This window comes from Macaca mulatta, chromosome 11, assembly GCF_049350105.2.
Source record: "Macaca mulatta isolate MMU2019108-1 chromosome 11, T2T-MMU8v2.0, whole genome shotgun sequence".
Taxonomy (NCBI): Eukaryota; Metazoa; Chordata; class Mammalia; order Primates; family Cercopithecidae; genus Macaca; species Macaca mulatta.
This window is the reverse complement of record NC_133416.1, coordinates 85149257-85171640: the sequence shown is the minus strand read 5'-3', so window position 1 is coordinate 85171640 and position 22384 is coordinate 85149257. Positions and strand designations below refer to the sequence as shown.

General features: G+C 35.9%; 1 protein-coding gene across 3 annotated transcripts in view; it reads right to left on the bottom strand.

Moving 5' to 3' along the window:
* Window positions 1-22384, bottom strand: part of NAV3 (neuron navigator 3) — a 385886-nt gene that overhangs the window by 210811 nt on the left and 152691 nt on the right. For all 3 annotated transcript variants that reach the window (XM_028829741.2, XM_028829742.2, XM_077953206.1), the window contains exons 6-7: window positions 6318-6386; window positions 2277-2416 (exon numbers count right to left, since the gene is read on the bottom strand). In XM_028829741.2, coding sequence (XP_028685574.2) covers window positions 2277-2416; window positions 6318-6386 — 209 coding nt within the window. The remainder of the gene's footprint in view (window positions 1-2276; window positions 2417-6317; window positions 6387-22384) is intronic.

Sequence of the window (22384 nt, the reverse complement as noted above, 5' to 3'; positions counted from 1 at the left end):
AAACATTATTCTAGAACTATAAATCTTCATATTTAAAAAAGTTAAAACAAACATATTTATTAAAAGATGTACCATTTGAAAACAGAATAGATTATAACTATTTTTTTTTTTGAGGCGGAGTCTCGCTCTGTCGCCCAGGCTGCAGTGCAGTGGCTCGATCACGGTTCACTGCAAGCTCTGCCTCCCAGGTTCACGCCACTCTCCTACCTCAGCCTCCTGAGTAGCTAGGAGTATAGGTGCCCGCCACCACGCCTGGCTAATTTTTTTGTATTTTTATAAACTGTTTTATATGTAATATATTATTATCTAGTTTGCTCTTATAATTTAATATAATATTTTGGAAATATAGCATGAAATAATTAATTTATAAACATTGTCATTGCATCTATTGACATAAAGTTTTAACTCCACGTTTAATAGCAAATTTCATATTGCATAGAAGACAAATTCCAGATGTCTTTATTATATCATACGAAAACTCTTGTCTAAGGAAACGTGCTTTATATGAGCAGACTGCATATTACATGACATCTGTCTCCACCTTGTGGTTATTATCAACATTGCTACTTTCTAATTTTGCACTACTTTCTAAGCATAGGTAGCGAAGGTATATATGAATTGAGTGGCCATGGAAAAATATTAATGCTTGTCTATCATCGGAATTTTACTTTTAGATGCCAGAAATAAGTTAAAGAAAATATTTTCACATTACAGAAAAATTCAGATAAATTAAGATATAAAAGTGTTAATTCATCGAATGAATTTCTAAGTCTATTTACAAACATTAGTAGTAATTTCTTGCAAGAATATTAATAACGGTGGTATCATGTTGCTTAATTGGACACTTTGGCAGCCTAATTAACACATCTTTATTTCTGAGCCTGTTAGCTTCCCCTAGAAATTTCCCACATGTAAAGGAAGTTTTAGCCTGAACTTGTATAATATTTTTAAGAAAAGTCAGGAAATGAGGGCATTATTTTTTCTGGTGAGGAAATGTCATCTCCCTCAGCCCCAGGAAGACTATAAGTCTTTGGTAGTATTTCTTGTGATCTTAAATCTAAAATTTTATTTTACATTTTAAAGAAAACATTCCTAACTTCCAAATACACACTTTTATTTTTTCATTTTCCATTTAACTCAAGAGCTTAGGATATTACAATCTTAACACACACTGCTCTACTCTCAAGGGTTTAAAGTCTGTCCACTTTTGCTTTAGGCAAAAGGGAATATTCACACAAGAGTGTCTTGCTTCTAGATCACATCTATCCGTTCACATTTGAGTAAGAGGAAGTTGTCTAATCATTTGCCTATATGAAACAATTCACAATTATCTATTTTGAGCAAAAACGTTTGCACATGGTTGAATTATTCGATCACAATTTGCCAAATGTTCTACTAACTAAACATTTGTGCCACTTTTTAATTTCATGTGTTTTTCCATGTAGAGCCTAACACTCTGAAGAAAAGTTTGAAGTTCTATTGATTTGAAAATACTTCCTCAAAATCCAGTAGAACACCCTAGTTCCTCACACAGCCATATTACTTAAAACAGCACAAGTTCTTCATTTCCTCATGATTGAGGTGTAAACTACACATACTCGTCCCCGTCCTCCCTGCTACTCGGTGACAAGCATCAAATCAGCACCTCTTTAAATACCCACTTTGTACATCACAGAGAACTGTGCAGCATACGACTCATTTATAATATGCCTTTAACAGACACTCTCACTTAATGTCCTTGATTTTGTGATATGATATTTATGTTATGCACTATTTCAAGAAAACAAAACAAATGTGAATAATTTGTCTTTTGGGGAAAACTGAGGTCATTATATCTCTGGGATCTGCTGCTTGCAAAGATAAAAACCTACTGTAATTATGTTTCAACTTAACTGCCAGAAACACTTATGACTCTTAACTGAAGCTAAGAATTCAAATAAATTCAGTATGGCTTTATGATTTCAGGATACATTTTCAAAAACATAAAAAGACATAAGAAAATGTGATTTACAAGCATTTGGAAGGACCTGTTTTTAAAAAACAGTATTTATACTTGCATATATAACTAACAACTTAAAATAAATGAGTTTATTTGTTTAAAGTGTTTTTCAGATCAGAAAACTGGCAGTCAGGAGGGGACAGTTAGGAAACATAAAGAAACTCCACTGATAACATCTCTAGGCCCAAAGCTGTTAGGCTGCTCAAATATTAGATTTAGCATGGAATTCACAAGACTCCTGTTAGACTTGTGTCATCATGATGTAACAAACACTTACCTTTTTCGTTTCCATTTGCATAATTTGGAGGCTTGTTTTTGTCAATGCTGTTAAAGCTCTGACTTCTCCTATTTAAATTAGAGGCTCCCTGGACCTTGCTGCTGCTGCCTGCAGCAGGCACCCTAGAGGGCCCTGGAAGCCTGAAATAGTAGGAGAAAAATTACATCATTATTGTACATTACAAAAAAGGTAAGGAGCAGGAGGTGCTGAGTAGGGACATAAAAGTCAGAAATTTACAACATAGGATGTTCTAAAATATATTTAGCAGAAAATGGTGATAGAAGTGACAAATAAATAGCTAAGCCCGATGTTCGAGATCTTCAGAAAAATCTTGTTTCACTTTTCAATAAACATGTCCCTCCATAATTATAATAATATAGAATAATTAAAACAAACCTTAACTAAAAACAGTCATACTCACCCCATCCCTGATGAATAAAACTTTGCCTTAAAAGTACTATAACAATTGCATGAAAAGTAAAGGAAACAGTAACACTTAACTTTATATTCTGAGCATATTCATCAGCTATTTCAGTTATTAAGTTGTTCTTTTCAGTGTATAAGGCATTTGTCTTTATTGTAGGTAGTTATATAGTAAGTTTGCTTGGATATTAATCACAAGAAAGCTACTGAACAAGAGGGAATAGCTAATGCTCACTGAATATCTAAGTTACTTAGCTACACTAATGAAAACATGGTACCAAGACCCAGGTCATGAGTTAAAGTATATTTCACTGGTCTGCCACACAAAAAACCTCTTTCATTTTCTTGACAAAAATAAGCATCCAGACTTAGCTGCTTATCTCACAAGTTTGGCCAACTGATCACAGAGGAGATATAACAAGAAAAGATGCAGATCTCAGAAGAAAATCACTGTTAGCTGGATGACAATTTAAAATATGCTTACATGTAGTGACAATAGCTTTAGCTACTCTTTGTGTATGAATGATAGGATATGAAGAAATATTAACAGACTATCTTATAATTAGAGGTGGTTTGACTGGAGGTTATAACTTACTCTTGCTTTATTTGAACTAAAATATCAGTTTGGATCATTCATTTCACTCTTAAGCAATTTCCAAATTAAAATTTCAGTGACCAATTATGTATTGAATTGTGCCTAAAATATGCAATTACTAGATTTTGATTTTATACTACTAATATATATTCTATAGGTATATTTAATCTATAAATTAAAAATTAGAAATGAAGAACTAATATTGACGTTCTTTTTTGTTTTTGTTTTTGTTTTCTTGAGACAGGGTCTCACTCTGTTGCCCAGACTGGAGTACAGTGGCACGATCTCAGCTCACTGCAACCTTTGTCTCCAGGGTTGAAGCGATTCTCCTGCCTCAGTCTCTGAGTAGTTAGGATTATAGGCATTTGGCTATCATGCTCGGCTCATCTTTGTATTTTGGTAGAGACGGGGTTTCCCCATGTTGGCTAGGCTAGTCTCAATCTCCTGACCTCAAGTGATGCCGCCTCGGCCTCCCAAAGTGTTGGGATTACAGGCGTGAGCCACCGCATCTGGCCGAGAACTAATAATGACATTCTAAGATCTATTTAGAAAATATGATATTGAAAGTTTTGCTCAGTATTTGCTGCCACCATATGAATGTCACTGTGTACTACTCTGAAAATTTTTATTTGAAAGGAAAACAGGAATTCAAAATCTACAAATATAGCACTATTTTTTATAATCATCTTTTATAAATTTTTTAAAGCAAAGATTATTACTGTCTCTCATATTGGTATCCGATATACCAAAATTTCACAATCCAGCTGTTACATGCTCAACATTTTACTCACCTTTATACTACTACTTGATTATATCATTTTCATAGAATATTAGAACATCAAACCACCTTCAGAAAATATAAGTGCTTTTATAATAGTAACGGTCATTATAAAATAGAATGAACATCAGAGAATAAAAAAAACAAATACCAACTTAAAAACAAAACCGTTGATTTCTTAGAATGGTTAATAGCTTCAAAATGTGAATTATATTTTAGTGTTTAAATACATATGGCTGAAAATAATCCCTTTAACTATTTTGCTAATTGGACATTGTGTCATATAAAAGATTAGAATATTTTCCAAATGATTCCAGCATTTAACTTTTGTTCAAGGGAATCTACAAGGATTTGTTAGGTATAGCACAATAACCAGAGATGCTAGGAATTTACAGAACCACTGATTGCACTCTGTTGAAGGAAACCAACTAATGAATTTGGCCAAGTGTCCTAATCATAATAAATCTGAGAACTATTTTTGTAGACATAGGCATAGGCTTAGAAAGTTCATTCCAAACTCGCACATATAAACAAATTTTGTCACAAAACTTGCTGCTTGTAATGTGAATTGACCTGTTTCCAGAAAATAATTAAAATACATTTTAATCTTTACTGCAATCCATGAAGTCAAATGATCTTCAGTCCTTAGAAGAACAAATTAAAACAAATTTAAAAATACATTTGCTCTTCTCATTACCCTAATTTGACAGGTGGCCAGGGCAGGCCTTCAGATTATTCATCAAAGTAATAAAAAGGGAAATGAGATGAAGCAGAGAGGAGGGAGAGAGGGAGAGGGAGAGAGGGAGAGAGGGAGAAAGGGAGAGACGGAGAGACGGGGAGAGGGGGAGAGAGAGAGAAAGAGAGAGAGAAAGAGAGAGAAAGAGAGAAAGAGAGAGAAAGAGAGAGAGAGAGATCTATCAAAATACAGTACTTAAAAATATTTTATATGCTGGCCGGGCGCAATGCCTCACACCTGTAATCCCAGCACTTTGGGAGGTCGAGGTGGGTGGATCATGAGGTCAGGAGATCGAGACCATCCTGGCTACCACGGTGAAACCCCGTCTCTACTAAAAATACAAAAACTAGCCAGGCGAGGTGGCGGGCGCCTGTAGTCCCAGCTACTTGGGAGGCTGAGGCAGGAGAATGGCATGAACCCGGGAGGCGGAGCTTGCAGTGAGCTGAGATCCGGCCACTGCACTCCAGCCTGGGCGACAGAGCGAGACTCCGTCTCAAAACAAAAACAAAAACAAAAATAAACAAACAAACAAAAAAAAAATGCTCATTGTGCATAGCAGGTCACTGTTCCTTACCCATCATAATTTATATCATTTATTCTAGTTTTTAATTAAATACCTTTTAAATTTGTCTTTCCAGAATCATGTTGGCTACTCTGGAAATGAATATAACTTAGAAAGCCAAGGCAAAGGGAAAGACACCTACCTCCAGTCAAAGCATCAGACGCATTCCTTGTGGTCAAACATTGCATAATACGATTTATCAATGGAACAATAGCTAATAAACCACTGCTGGATACTTCCCCAGTGAGTAAGATGACACAAAGGATCACATACTAATCAGAGGTGCAAAACTCTTGCTGCGGCTGTATTCAGCTGTTCCATGCTACTATCATGCCTTCAGCAACTTAACATTTTTTAAAAATCAAACTCTTTCAAAACATTTTTATAGGTCATTATTTTCCAAACAGTACATAAGGTACTGTCATTTATTATAACAGGCTGTCTTTATTATACCTATGTCATAAAGAAGCAAAAAAATTAAACTATTATAGATAGAAGAACAGTCCAGACTGACCTGGTACTAACTTCCCCACTAAAATCTACCAATGCTTTTCAGTTCTCCATTAAAATGTGCAATAATGAATGCATGCCCATCTCAAAAAGCAATTACAATTTTGTTGTATGACTTCCAGATTATGTGACTTGGAAAGAATTGGGCATTCAAAGTAATGGTTTTCTTGATTGATTCTAAACCTAGAACCTAGAGTTCAGCCCAGTTATAGCACTACATATAACTAAACTAAAAAAAATGCCAAAACCCATGTAATTATCTAACAGAAACACACTCATCCCTGAGACTGTGTATGAAAATCTTCCTGGAAAACTTTAGTGCTCTAAACTTCTCATTCAGAAGTGCATCATTAAAAAAAAAAAAGATAGGACAAAATATCACTGGGTATTTACTTGAATATCACTAAGAAGCAATAAATTAGAGAATATTAACTGACCTAGTAGGCTTTTTTTGACTGGTTGCAATTCCACTGTGATTAGACTGAGTTGCATATCTGGCTGCCAGACTGTATGAGGAGAAACAGAGAAATTGAATTAAAGAGATTCTTTGAACATGGAAGGAAAGCACAAACTTACAAGAAAACGATGAATTAATGAAATGCAATTGGAACACGTATAAACATGTATAAAGAACAAATTAATTAGAAAATTATGGTAATGTTATATGTCCGACATGACCTTGGATTATGAATGTACTATGAAATAATGCAGCACACACCTTGTCATAAAATGTGTTATCACTGACTTTGCAGTTATGGCCGTGTAATATTATTAATATTTTAAAAATAGTATTATTTCATCATATAAAAAATTCAACCTTGTAAATGACTGTGAAATTCAGGGAAACTAAAGTTTCACTGACATGATGAAAGATCACTTTCTTAAAAAGTTTAAAACAAAAAAGAAGAGTGTGGGATGACAATCATTAGTTCCTTTTGTAAACTCTTCTAATTTGCTTTTTTCAATCTAAATATTATTTTGAAAGTCAAGTGATTAAATAATCTGGTTTCTGTCTAATAAGTTATTGCTGGCCTCTAGGACTAGATTATTTTCAAGGGAGTAAACAATAAAAGATGTTTTTTCTCAGGGAAGATCGATATACAAACAGAAATTAAAGTGGGCTTAAGTTCTTCATAAACAAACTTAACAAATACTCATGACAACTTCTGGGCATTCTGTAATTACATGTCTCAATGATTTTTTAAATTAAAATATTTGTTCAAAGGCACACAAGAAAGCATGATTTAAGCCATATTTTGAAGAGCAATACTTTATAAATAAAATGCACATTTACACATTAACTTCAACTGATCTCTGAGTTACCTAAGAGTTCTGGAATCAGTGTTCTGAAAGATATAGTTAGACCCGATAAACCCAGGACATGTTCACATAGCCTGTGATGGTCATGGGTTGATGCCCAAGTGGAGAATCACTTCTCAGATGAATTGGGATGGCTCTACATGAACCCAGTTGCTGTGCATGCACAGTTTTCAAGGCCTCCAAGGAAACAAGAACAACATGGGGGTGTTGGAATCAGGGTGGGGTCACTTGGAGCCCTGCTGCAGTTGATCCAATTGCTTCTCTGCCAAGCAGGGGGTATTTTAGTCAGGGAAAGGATTACTTAGGATGATGATGTGTTTACTAAGATAACTTTTACTACACCGAGCTAGGCTGTGGTGGGAGCTTGCAGGTCCTTAAAATTGCCTGGCTTGAGGGAAATATATCCTCATATAGAGGGAGCTTTCAGATTCACAGAGTACATTCGGCATGTGATAAATTGTTATTTGTGTATAACGCAATCTGTATTCTAACTACACTGAGCACCAAAACAACTGGCCACAACTGGCTAAACTACTTCAGTAATAATACTATCAGAAAGTAATTCAGAAATAAAAACCAAACTGTCTCAATTCAGTGAAATAGCATTTTGAAAACTAAAGAATAAAAACATGCAAAGTGAGGAAAAACCTTTTGTGAACTTCTCAGTCTACTTCTCAATTCAAGAGTAAGAGAACTATCTGTTTACCGCTATGTCTACCCTACTTTCTCTAAATTGAACACACCTATTAGCAAAATAGATGACAATGAAACAATATATTTTCTTTTAGTGAACTGAAGCCACCTTATTGGTCCCCCCACCTCATGATTTTAAAGAAGTGCCATAATATAATTCTTAGCATAGAACTGGAAAAACAACAACAAAGTCCATAAAGTTTTAATGATTTGGCCAAAATCAATTTCATTTTATGGTCCATGTGTGTTTTCTGATTTATTATATAAGAATACTCTACTTTGAACCTGAATTCTTACACCAAACCCTCTCACTGTAATCCCTTAAAAGGTAGCTTCTGTCCTGCTTTCTTGCACTGGTGAAGCTGTTATCTTGAAGTGTTTTCTTCAAAGTTCACTGTGTTCTAAAGTCTTTGTATTTAACCATGTTGGTCCCTGCTCCTTTTTGAGCCTCTCCTATTCACAGACTGGCATTCCAGGAAGCTGACCCAATTAATTCACCATCATTTTTATCCCACTGTCTCTTTCCTTTTTGGGGTCCTTGCTTCCCCACCTCTTAAAGGCATGTTATTTTTCCTTCAAGAGTATGTCCTCTTTCCTCAAATATTTTTATGCATTGTTTACTTAGTAATTCACTTTATACTAAGATTTAAACTAAAATTCTACTCCTAAAATTAACCTCTGTTCATATTCCCATCCATCAGTACCAACTGAAAGACCTGTCCATTTACGTGTGCTTCAAACTCACCACATCAACTCTCCATTCTCCTTCTTTTATTCCCCAGCTCTCAATAAGCTCCTTCCTAAAATTTCTTTATTTCTATCCACAGGACCACAATTTTCTTAATAATATAGGCTGAAAACCTCAACAGCTGACTCTTTCCATTTCCCCTTCAATTATTACAGAGGAGAAATCAATACCTAGTCATACTAATTCAATATCTACAATTCCATCTGTACCTGTGTTTTCCATCAATTCCGATGTTTATTACTCTAACTCAAGCCTTGAATACGTCCCACGATACCTCTGACCTAGAGAAATTCAAATGTTGTATTGCTAATCTAATTCATACCTCAGAATCAAATATTTGAATTGAAATGAATGTATGTAGGCTTGTGTCTTGATATTACTGCTTGTCTCAAATAGAGAAGTGAAATTATAGGTGAAGGAAGCAAAGGTCAAAGCCATACAATAAATTTTCTAAAACATGCAGCTAATTAGTGAAGATTCAAAGTAAATTTTGATATTCAAGATCCTCTAAAAAAATCTTCATTTCTTTTTTTGAGACGGAGTCTTGCTCTGTCACCCAGGCTGGAGTGCAGTGGCATAATCTCGGCTCACTGCAACCTCCACCTCCTGGGTTCAAGCAATTCTCTTGCCTCAGCCTCCCAAGTAGCTGGGATTACAGGCACCCACCACCACGCCTGGCTACTTTTTGCATTTTTAATAGAGGCAGTGTTTCGCCATGTTGGCCAAGATGGTCTCAAACTCCTGACCTCTTGATCTGCTCACCTCGGCCTCCCAAAGTCCTGGGATTACAGGTGTGAGACACTGCACCCAGCCTTTTAAAATATTCTTATGTTTCTATGTTTATGTTCTACTATCTTTGTCACAGGATAAAAGACAAGAGGGGTTTTTATCTCACTTGTACTTTTCTATTTTTCTGTGCCTTTACTCATGCTATAACTCCTATGGGAATACTCCCTACCTGTGTCTATTATACCAAATTCTAACCATTTTTCAAGTATCACCTTAAATTACACCAAGTCTATGCAACATTTTATCGCCTTCTAGACACATATTAAATCTCTAAGCTTTCATAACTATGCTTTGTACCCTTTTATGTAATGCAAAAATTTAATTTAACTTTAGTTATTTAAATTTATAAACATAATGTGATTTCTTCAAGGCAATCTCTTCATCAAATGTACCAGTACTATCATGGATATTGGAAATTTGCCTACTCTTGTCTCTTAAAAAATAAAACTAGGCCGGGCACAGTGGCTCACATTGGTAATCCCGGCACTTTGGTAGTCTGAGGCAGGTGGATCACAAGGTCAGGAGTTTCAGAACAGCCTGGCCAACATGGTGAAACCCCATCTCTACTAAAAATACAAAAATTAGCTGGGCCTGGTGGAGCCTGTAATCCCAGCTGCTTTGGAGGCTGAGGCAGGAGAATTGCTTGAATCCAGGAGGCGGAGGTTGCAGTGAGCCTAGATAGCACCATTGCACTCCAGCCTGGGCGACAGAGTGAGACTCTGCTCGGAAAAAATAAAAAATTAAATAAAGAAATAATAAAACTAATACATTTTGAAAACATAGTATGTCATATGTCACCAAACCAGCACCGTAAGTGTTGTAACAGGAAGTCTATTATTAACACAATTAATAGAGACAAATTTTCAAAGATCTATATTACAGAAATACAATAATAAAAACACAGACAGTGGAGCACTCAATAGGACAAATGACCCAATTTCTTTAACAAATAAATTGCAAGAAAAATTATGAAGAGAAAACTTATAGAGTCTTATAAGAACTTAAAACCAATTGTAATGTACAGAAGCTTATTTGAATTCTGACTCAAATAAACAACTGTTCAACTTTATGAGAAAATTGAGAAAATTTTAACACTAGGATGTTAAATGAAACTAAGTAATTAATATTAATTTTTTAAGTGTGATAATTATGTTGAATTGTTGAAACTGGCCTTAATGTCCCATAAAATTGATGTTATAATTTCTTTTGAATAAACATAGAAATTGATCCTCACAGTTTTAAAATTTGAGCAACTTACATTTGTTTTATCTGAGTTCCTTTTCTCAGGAAACTGACCATTAGGGCTCTCAGATAGGATCAAGAAACTGAAACTTACCAGATCACCACATCTAGACAATGAGATGCCAGGGCCCTCATTTGTCATGATTACTTTCTTACTCATTGCTAATTCCTGTTTTCCTAACAGATGACCTATTTCCTGTTGACCAACTTTTCTTCCTTACCTTTCCCTAATTCCTGCTTTTCCACATGTAGCCAGTTCCTTCCCCACTACATAAACCCCCCGTTTTAGTTGATTGGAGAGGTGAATTTGAGACTGATCTCCCATTCTTGTCAGCTGCAGCAACTGAGTAAAGTCTTCTCCCTTGGAAATTCTTGTTATTTTAGTGATTGGCTTACTGTGCAACAGAGAGCAGGACCTAGACTAAACCCCTGGTGTTTGAATAATATTGTAAGTATATTAAAAAATAAACTCTATCTTTCACAGATATATATTTAATTTTTTTAACAAAATGAGGTGAAAAGCTGATTTGAAATAGTCAATAGTGGAATTGGGAGCTTGGAATGGTTGGATATGAATTTTAAAAAAGGTAAATTGTGAGGTGATAATGGTTAAGTCAGATTGACAGATCCATGAGAAATTTAAATGGAATTCAGTATGTTTTTAAAAAGCAGAATAAGAACTATTCTTATTATCCTCTCGAAAATAATTTATCTGCCAAGTATAACTGCCACAAATGCTTAGTATATAAAAAATTGTTTATGTTTGATTTATTTATAAGGCAACTTCACTATTCCGTGGATCTATTTTCCAGTATAGAGAATAAATATTATTTCACCAATTAACCCATTGGTCTTATCAATTTCATGATTTTTGTCCTTTATTTTTCATGATCTCAGCTACTAACAGACTACATTGTACCAACTGCATTTCTAAGGGGCACCTAGTCAAAAGTCACTGGCCTGTTGCTACATAAGTGTCTGCCACTCTCAGATGTTTATAGATCAAGAAGCATGGACTCCTTGGACTCCTTGGAAGAACAACTTATTTTTGTTTGTTTGTTTGTTTGGTTGGTTGGTTGGTTTTAGCTAGCTGTTTAGCTTCCACAGGAAGCCCAATGGGCAAAGTGTTTGGTTTGGCCTAATACCTAATGTTTATGAAATAGCGTGTAAAGGTAAAGGCACCGTACACACTTGTATTTATGTGTAAGCTAGTGAGACATTTGTTAATTGCTGGTTCTAATTATAGTTTTACTGCCATCCTGTTTTTATGTCCTTAGTAACTACACTTAAATGTCTGTTGCCTCTCCCTGTTTTTGTCTTTTCATCTGAAAAGAAATCAAAAAGAGAGTAAGGGAGACTTAGTTGAACGTTTGCAATGTTGTCTAAAAAAATAAGCTATTACTGTAACCTTAAAAATCACTGGTAATCTAGGGTGGACAGAAATATCAAATCTTCTGTTTCAATATGCCTCTACTTTTCTCTCATTATTTTTCTTTCAAATTTTCACATAATCAACCTCTCTCCATTTCTCTCATTACTTGTTTGATCTAACTCAAAATCTTTCTCAATAGCTCCTTTATTTTTCTTAACATTATTGTCTATGCCTCCCTGGACAGCAGAAAAACATTTTATTCTCCACAGTGCTATTGTAATGCCATTTCCCAGGCTTCAAGTTTATAACATACTAGTAACAAACCAGGTGAGTAAGCACAGCCAACTTGCCGAGTCCTAGTAAAACAGACACGGGTGACATGTAGACACAGCTCTCAGGCAATGGAGGAAAATAAACTGAGTCAGAAAAGCAGTAAACTATGGGCTTTTAGACGTCTGAATTGAAGAGTGCATTTTTTTCTGAAATCCTGTATGATTAGACTCCTACTAGCTTTATGGGTGGGCAAAAGATGTCAGAAACAGAAGCACAAAAGAAGTAAATATTTTGAGGCTCCCTGTGGATCCTACTAAAGGAAGTATGTGATCATCTTTCTAGTAAACTGGAATATCAAGGAGCTGTTTTTTATTTTTCCCAAACATGGAAGGGAAGAAGAGAAAACTATACACAGTCAACTATTTTTAAAGTATGGAATTCATCTAGTGATTAAAACACAGCAGGATCCAAACTGCCAGAGCTTCCTATTTCAGCTTCAGTGTAAATCCTCATGTGGAATTATGAAATCCATTTATTATAAGGGAAAAAAGCTTCTTAAGGTAAACAGGGCTGAATCTGTGGTTGCCCATTTTTACTAACCGCTAGAGCCTCACTACTCAAAATGTGGTCTGTAGACCAACAATACCTGGGGCTTGTTAGAAATATAAAACCTCAGATCCCATCTCAGACTTACTGATTTGAATCTTCATTTAAACAGAATCCGCAGGTGATTCCTATGCATAATAAAATTGGAGATACTGTGCACTACAGAATATCCACAGATGTCTCCTTGGAAGGAGAACACTCACAGTTTCTAAAGTCAAACAGCATATTCCAAAATCTCAAGCCATGCCTCTTCTCCAGATGTCAGCAGTCCCCTTCTTACAGACTTCATCATTTTAGCATTCCTGACACAACAGCCATATCTCCAGCTATTACTTCTGCTTCCCAAATGCAGGTTCACTCACTGTCACCACCCACAAAATTTCATGCTGTTACCATAAATATTCTAAAAATTATAATCCCAGATATAATAGACTCCTTCCTTCTTTTATAGTAATTGTGTATTTCAAACCCCAATCTCAATCCTAAACTTCAGAATCCCCTTTCTGAATATCTCCTTGACATGTCTTGAATATTGTATCTTGATGGTGCAGTAACTAACCAGGTTAAGTATCCGTCTCCTAAACAGACTGTGTTGTTCTCCAGGGTAGGAATTATGTTCATTTTTGCATTCTTATTCTCTATCATGGGGCTGGTATATGTTCAATAACGAAATAATTGATTGACATTTGCTGGGCGGCATTTTCAAACGATGGCATGTTATATCCCCACCTTCTAAGCAAGGGAACTTGTTCCAAGAATGGAATTATCAGAAGTATGTTAAAGGAGGGAACAGACAGACACTAGTCATTATTACATCCTTATTAACTGGCAGCAATTAATGTTTATCTTATTCAATCCTCACAGCAATCCTGCAAAGGTTATACTATACAACCAACTGACAAATATGAAAAATTAAGTCTTTAGATGTTAACTCGTGCATTTTACACATTTTGTAAATTAAAGTGCTGAAATTTGAACTTAAATTTGTTAACATTCCATAAGCTGTACTCTGTTCTCTTGTACCATATTGTCTGTATAAATTATCAGTCGAAGTGTTTTTATTGCTCCATAGATTTGTGAAGATTTCCAAGATATTGTAGAATCTATGTACAGAATATCATCTCTGCAAGTATCAAACAAATCTAATTTCAAAATATACCATTTCACATTCAGAGAAATAATATTAAACAACTTCAATCCACTTTACATAGAAATCAAGAGTAAATAAAACAACTTTAAAGGTTAAAATAATTATATTATTTAAGCAACTATTCTCATAGTCTTACAAGCAAATGTTACTTAAAACTTTTAGCAATGTTTTATTCAGGGCTAATAAATATGGAACATAATTTATAATTGGCCACTCCCACATCCATTACAGACATCACTAATCAATCATGGAACTGTTTTTCCTACTAATTTCTATGGTAGCCTTATAATCCTTGCAAAGGATACAAACAGCCCTTATTTTTCAACAAGAATTAGAATGAGAGTTAAAATGTATTTGTATCTCCTCTCCATGCCTTCATCAATACAGTTAAGAAAATGTTAATAATTTCATGTAAGATTTTTGTAGACTATTCTATTTATGTTGTAGTTATTTTAATAGCAGACTTCCATGCAGAATGTGGTCATATATATGTATATATGACCTCATTCCTTAGTTTAGTTTTCAACCTCAAGAATCAAATTTGCTTCAACATAATGCACATACAGAATTCTATAAATCATCAAAACATAATACCTTAACCTCATATAATGTATGAATTTTATCTCTTTGGATAATATCAAGCTTCTTGCAAAAAATCTCAGCTGAGGAAGTTGATATTTGAATTGTTTCAACTTATGCTTATTTATTGTGGTAATTATAAATATTTTTAATTTTCTCATTCATTCTACAAATATTATTATTATTATTATTATTATTAGAGATGGAGTTTTGCTCTGTCGCCCAGGCTGGAGTGCAGTGGCACGATCTCAGCTCACTACAACCTCCACCTCCCAGGTTCAAGCAATTCTCCTGCCTCAGCCTCTCAAGTAGCTTGGATTACAGGCGCCTGCCACCATACCCGGATGACTTTTGTATTTTTAGTAGAGACGGGGTTTTACCATGTTGGCCAGACTGGTCTCAAACTCCTGACGTCAAGTGATCCACCTGCCTTGGCCTCCCAAATTGCTGGGATTACAGGCATGAGCCACCACACCAGCCCTACAAATAATATTTTAACACCTAGTTTTTTTCCAAGTAAGAACCTAGAGAGCCCTATCAATTTGCTAAGGAATTTGGTCTTTCTTATGATTGCAGTGGGAAACTACCAAAAAAATTTAATTGCAGAAGAAATACTAAATTCTCAGATTAGATAGATCCTTTCCTTTAGATATGTAAGAGTGAGGAAGAAATGAGGTTGGGAGATGTTAACAAGGCTGAAAACAGATAAAATAGGAAATCATGGCTAAAATTCAGGCAGCATTTTATATAGGCCTGAATGAAGTCAGAGGCACAGTAAATAGAAGTAAATGATTAAAATAAGTTAAAATAGTGGACGCAGGAATTGAAAGAAAGGGAAGAATCTAAGACAAATCCTGGGCCTCTGACTTGAGTTGTTCTGTGTACAATAAAGTTATATAGAAAAGAGTGTGGGAGGCCGGGCGCGGTGGCTCACGCCTGTAATCTCAGCACTTTGGGAGGCCGAGGCAGGCGGATCATGAGGTCAAGAGATCGAGACCATCCTGGCTAACACGATGAAACCCTGTCTCTACTAAAAATATAAAAAATTAGCCGGGTGTGGTGGTGGGCACCTGTAGTCCCAACTACTCGGGAGGCTGAGGCAGGAGAATGACATGAACCCGGGAGGCAGAGCTTACAGTGAGCCGAGATCACACTGCTGCACTCCAGCCTGGGCGACAGAGCGACACTCCGTCTCAAAAAAAAAAAAAAAGAGTGTGGGAAAATGAGGCTGAACATCCCTTGTATAGTGCATGAAAAGAAAATTCCAACTCAATGTTATGTCTAAATACAAAAAAAAAAGTGGAGAAAGAAATAGAAAACACTGGGAAAATGGATATTCAGGTGTGATAATCCCACCGTTAGAGTGCTGACAGAGTGAAGAGGCCTCTCTGATCTTATTCTAACGATTCACTTACAAAGTATATAAATACTTGTGGACATTGAATTAATGAATAAATAAGAAAGCAGCTTCACATTCCTAAGGTTTCCAAAGTGGCACATAGACATAGCTATTGAGAAACCAAACTTAGTTCAATGTTCCTCTTATTCTGATAAACATGAAGATTCATTTATGCGATTGTCCCATTAATGAATCATTGAAAAGACTTTTATTGACCATCTCCGATGTATTGGCACTGTGTTACAAAAATTTGGAAGGTTAAAGCGTACAGAGGTTACTGTTTCATTTGGAGAATTATAACCCCTAAAGCCATGTATACTAACTAATATTATTCATAAAAAGTATAGGCTGGGCGTGGTGGCTCACACCTGTAATCCCAGCACTTTGGGAGGCCTAGGTGGCTGGATCACGAGGTCAGGAGATTGAGACCATCCTGGCTAACACCGTGAAACCCTGTCTCTACCAAAAATACAAAAAATTAGCCAGGCATGGTGGCATGCACCTGTAATCCCAGCTACTTTGGAGGTTGAAGCAGGAGAATCGCTTGAACCCAGGAGGTAGAGGTTGCAGGGAGCTGAGATCACACCACTGCACTCCAGCATGGGTGAGAGAGTGAGACTCCGTCTCCAAAAAAAAAAAAAAAGTGTAATTATATATTTAATGGAAATCAAAGTCAAGTTTGGAAAGAGAAACAAAAGCATTTTGCAGATGTGAAGAAATGATAGATGACATTATTTATCTTCTGTGAATTAATATGTTGAAATGCCAGTAGTAAACATCTAATACATTGGTTAATAGCAAAGAAACTACAGCCAGCTGCCCTACCCAGATCTCAGCTCAGCTGCTTTGTGCCTAGTTTCTCATCTGTTAAATGAGGATGACAGCTACTTAAAGGATTTTGTGTGTGTGTTGTTGTTGTTTGTTTGTTTGTTTGTTTGTTTGAGACAGAGTCTCGGTCTGTCACCTAGGCTGGAGTGCAGTGGAGCTATCTTGGCTCACTGCAAGCTCTGCCTCCGGGGTTCATGCCATTCTCCTGCCTCAGCCTCCCAAGGAGCTGGGACTACAGGCACCCGCCACCATGCCCAGCTAACTTTTTTGTATTTTTTTTTAGTAGAGACAGGGTTTCACTGTGTTAGCCAGGATGGTCTTGATCTCCTGACCTCGTGATCCACCCGCCTCAGCCTCCCAAAGTGCTGGGATCACAGGCGTGAGCCACCGTGCCCAGCCCCTGAAGGTTTTTATGAGGACCAAATCATAGATCACTTAGAAGGGTGTCTGATAAAGGTAAGTGCTATAACAGGTTTTAAAAATGCATACTTGACAGTCTCTGGAGGCTCTGTAACTATTCTAATGAATCCTGTGTGAATTTTAGCCACTAATTACCCTGCACACCTGCACTTGGAGGTCTTTCTAATACCACATCCCTTGGTTCTCACTTACCACTGTTGATGTTACGTTATTCTTACTTGAAAGCACATAAGCATGGCTCTTTCAGGACAATGGCTGAGCTTTTAACTATGGCTCTTGATCTCCCAGTTTGAAATTACTTTGGGATTGTGATTTCTTGAAATCAAATACAATTAAGTCTCATTCTCCTTCAAAATTTTATGGATATTATTCATTATTCTCACTTCCCAAAGTCAACAACGTAAGTCCCACAGGACTTAGCCCAGTAAGAAATCATTAGAAACTGTCCCAATAAGACACCAAAGAACCAGCATTCCCAAAACAGCACACACAGGGTGAGCCTTTCAAAACATAAATCTCAACACTGCACAGAATCCAAAAGTGTCTTAAATTCAGGACTTAGTGTTTTGTTGCATGATGCAGTGATTAGATGAATATATGTTCAATATAGTTTATTTAATATTTCAACCAGAATTCTGTATTTCATTTGTATCTAAATTTCAGGAATAATTTGAAAGACAGGAACAAAATGTCTCAGAAGACGAAGTACTTCGCAATAGAAAAACAATTTACACTTACGAATTTAGCAAAAAGATACCATAACTCAGTACACTGCAAAACAAAAAGAACATTCTCTCATTCTCCTTGTTTGCTCACTTCACCTGTAACTGTTTATGGTCCCCAGAGTTTTGTGTCGAGCTCTCCTTTCTTTCCCCTACCTTTATTCTCTTTTCCTGAGCTATTTCTTCCATTTCTATTGTTTCAATCAATAAAACATAGCTAAGCTAATGTTCCCAGATCTGTAACTCTGGCTCTAGCTTCTCTCCTAGGCTCCGGAGCCACATACTAGTCACCAAAGTTCCATTAAAATCTTAAACCTAGGAAGGCCAAAGCTAAATTTTTCTCTCTCTGACCCCCTCCTCTCATCTGTTTCCACTATAGTATTATATTTTCTGTCTTACTGAAATACATGATATTTCAATTCATCAATGAAAGTAGAGGCATGATGATTGTCTTTTACCCTTACTTCCAATCAGGTACCGAATTCATTGTTCCAGTCTGACTTTCACATCTGCAAATATTAAAATGCTTATTCTCTTGCCACCAGAGCAGGGTCCATCCCTATTCCCCTGCCCAAAGCACATCTTTTCTCTACCCTGTCATCAGGGCAATATTTCTAAGTTATGAATAGTCTTATTTTTCCTCTGGTAAAAATTTCTCAAAGCAATTTTACTTTACATTTAGAAATAAGTCCCAGCTTCTAGGCGTAGAGTTCACAACTTCAACAAACTGACCTCTGCCTGTTTCTCCAGTCTTCTCCCTCATTATATGCTGTCACAATTTTAACACAGGAATACAATAAATTCATTGATCATCCTTCCATTGAGAGGTGAGATCTTTGTGCTATCCACCCATCTCTTAGAGTCTGGGCTTGAGGCTGCTGTAACCGCTAGAACTACCATGTGCGAAGTATGATACCACTAAAGGTGTCATGCTGGAGTGGCCATGTGAATTTCAGTTAAGCTGCTAGACCTGTGAGTCAAGAAATCATCTTGGAAGTGGATTCTCTAACCACAGATATTCTGTCTCTCACCAGTTTGTGACATCCCCGCCATTGCATCCTTCTCCATTGCATGTCCTGGACATAGTGGAGCAAGGACAAGCCATCCTCTTTATGCCTCGTCTGATTCCTTGGCTTACAAAATCCATGAGCATCGTAAAATGGTTATTGTTTTGTGCCGTCAGATTGTGGGATGCTTTTGTAAAGCAGCAATAGATACCTAGAACCCATTTCTACTTTAACTTTCTCCTCAGCCAAATAACTATCGTTTCCTGAATGTGAAATGGCATTTCCTTTGTCAGTCCCTTCACATGTGCCCTTTCCTCTAACTTTGATCACTGAGCAACTTGTGCTTTGTTCAATTACTTAACATGTCTATTAAGTTATCTGCTTAAATATCTAGGTACTCTATAAGATTGTGGGTGATTTGAAAAGGATCATCACTTTATCTTAGCCACATATCTAACGTGTCTCTTGGCTCATGGTGAGGGCCAATTTATTTGTGGAAAAGTCACATTTGAACTTTCAAATCACCAGTGGAAAAGAACACAAGGCTCTAATGTAACATATAAAGGATCAATAGCAACAAATCGTCTTTCATTAAGTCATATGTTATGCATTGACTCTGCCCAAGTAGACAGTAGCTGGTTCATCAAAACCTAAAAGCCAGGTAGAAAACAGTAATTTTTAAATGGATGTACTTAAAAAAAAAGTAGTTGAATAAACTATATTCATCAGAGGAAAACAGAACGTAAGGGCAATCTTTCATATTACATAGGTTTTCATAACTCTTATTATATTATATATTTATAACTCATATATAAATATATATGTATTTATAACTCTTATCTATATTAAGAAATTTTATAGAAAATCATTTTAGAATCATCCTTGTTTCTGGCCCTATCTATTTACCCTCAGTCTTGGAGTCAAATAAACACATCACAAGAGAAGAAATCCCTATTCAGAATCCCTATATAGTGAGACACATAGTACTCTTGATTCCCAAAGAAAGAGAAAAGCATGCTTAACTATGATATCACATTCATTTTTTCTAAAAGCATCATTCACAAGAAAACATAGAGGAATATAAAGAAACAAATCTCAGAGTATAAAATAAGGGATTTCTTGGGTTTGAGTTTTAGTGGGCAATTTTTACCTCCCAATTTTCTCTTCTATAATACAGTATTATGTTAAAAAGACAGAAATTATTTCCTTTCAAATTCGCTGAAAATGGCTTGAGAGAAAAATTTGGAATAAAGTATCCAAAATACACTATAATTAAATGTATTTTTTAAAGTTTTATGCTAAGGAATTTTAGACAAAAGAATAAACTTTAAGGACAGTTAAATACATTCACTAAGGGTTTTTAAGACGGAGATAGATGGAAATAAATTTCTTTATATGTCCTATGATTGCTTGGGATAGAAATGAAACCATATATTCAGAATTAAGATTTAAAGAGCTCCTTAAACTAAATTCTTCCTTTAATATAAAGACTTCTGCAGGATCCTTGTGAACTGCTATAAAATGATAACTAACATGCTATTAGCACTAAGAAAGAGTTATTTAGCCACTTCTGCAAATATATCTTTGGTACCTCAAAACTATATGTGGTCCTTAAAAAATATTTAAGGCATTTTGCAAAAACTGTCCTCACTGCAGAGTATATCATAAAATATGGTCCCCTTTTGCTAAGAGTTCACTGAAAATAGTTATTGCCTAATCCATAAATAAGTCAGAAACAGCTTTTATCCACATGTGTTTCTTTTTAGTAACCGGGTGGCTGAAATATCATCTGAATTGCATTTGGGACAGGTTACTGTGATAACTTATCCTATTAGTGAAATACGGTATGAAAATATGTTATAACCTCTGTCTTATCTTAAATTTCCACAGATAGTTAATAAGGCCACCTGCATGGTCTGCTTTTGTGAGATCTCAAAACAGTAACTAAAGAGGCAGAGGCCTGTGTAAGATATTACAGCATCAAAGTCTCTTGCTCTTTTAGGAATGTCAAACTTCAAGATAAAGGAGAATTCAGGAAATGAGGCTCATATTTCTTTTTCAATTTCACCATAAATTAGATTTTCCAAAATGCTGTTACACATAGCTCAAAGTACTACTCTACGATGCTGTTCTGTGGATGTTTTCCTATTTTCAATTTTTAGTATGGAGTAAAATTACATCTCAATACATTCAGAGCTTCATTCCAAAAATTCATTTGAATGCAACCACCTTTAAAAAATCAGACCTTGAATACTGGTAGAAAAAGTTATTTTGTCAAACTAAAAATTTAAACTAACTTAGGCAAAGACCACACAGATCAGTGAAAAATCAGATTATTTAATACTTCTAAATACTTAAAAAGCATTGTAGTCATCACAAAATATGTTAAATTATTTCTTAATACATATGCTCAGAAAAATGACTTTTATTACATTTAAAAGATGAATATCTATAAAGTATATGAAGATTTGTGAGAAAATCTATTCTTTCAAGTCCTTATAATTGGGCTGCTCTCCATTTACTGCAAAGCAAATATAATCATCAATACAATCATAATCAAACCAGCCCAATTGTCCCATAGAACTGATGTTTATGGTTTCTTTTGAATAAACATAGAAATTGACCCCTCCAGTCTTAAAACTTGAGAAACTTACGGTTGTCTTATCTGAGTTTTTTTCTTGGGAAACCAACCACCAGGTATCCCAAATAGTGTCAAGGAACTGAAACTTATCAGATAATTATATCTGGACAATAAGATGCCAGGCCCCTCATCTGTCACGATTGCTTAACTGACCACCTGCTTCCTGTTGACCAACTCCTCTTCCTTATCCCTCCCTCGTTCCTGTTTTCCCACACATAGCTACATTTCTTCCTTGCCATATAAACCCCTAATTTTAGTTGGATTTGAGACTGGTCTTCCTTCTCCTCAGCTGCAGCACCCAGTTAAAGCCTTCTTCTCTGGCAATACTCATTCTCTCAGTAACTGGCTTTCTCTGTAGTGCACAGCAGGACCTAGACCAAATCTCTGGCAGTTCGTAATAATGTTAGTAAGCAGTGACTGGGGTCACAAAACATCTCTGATGGGTGAGCATCGGTCTAGAGTCTGCCACACAGCAGAAAGAGAAGGCTTTTTTTTTTTTCTTTTTTTTTTTTTCTTTTCACATCTTATGAGACTGAGAGCTCAATCAGAAAGAGGGAGGAACTTGGGATGGTCAGAACTAGAAGCATAGAAAAGGGAATATAAAGAGGTGTATGTTGAAAGTGTGCCCTTGACTAATGGTTAAAGTCTCACAAGCAAGACTAAGTTGCTGAAACATGCAAATCCCCTAAATCTAATTCCATGCTCACCAAGTTAT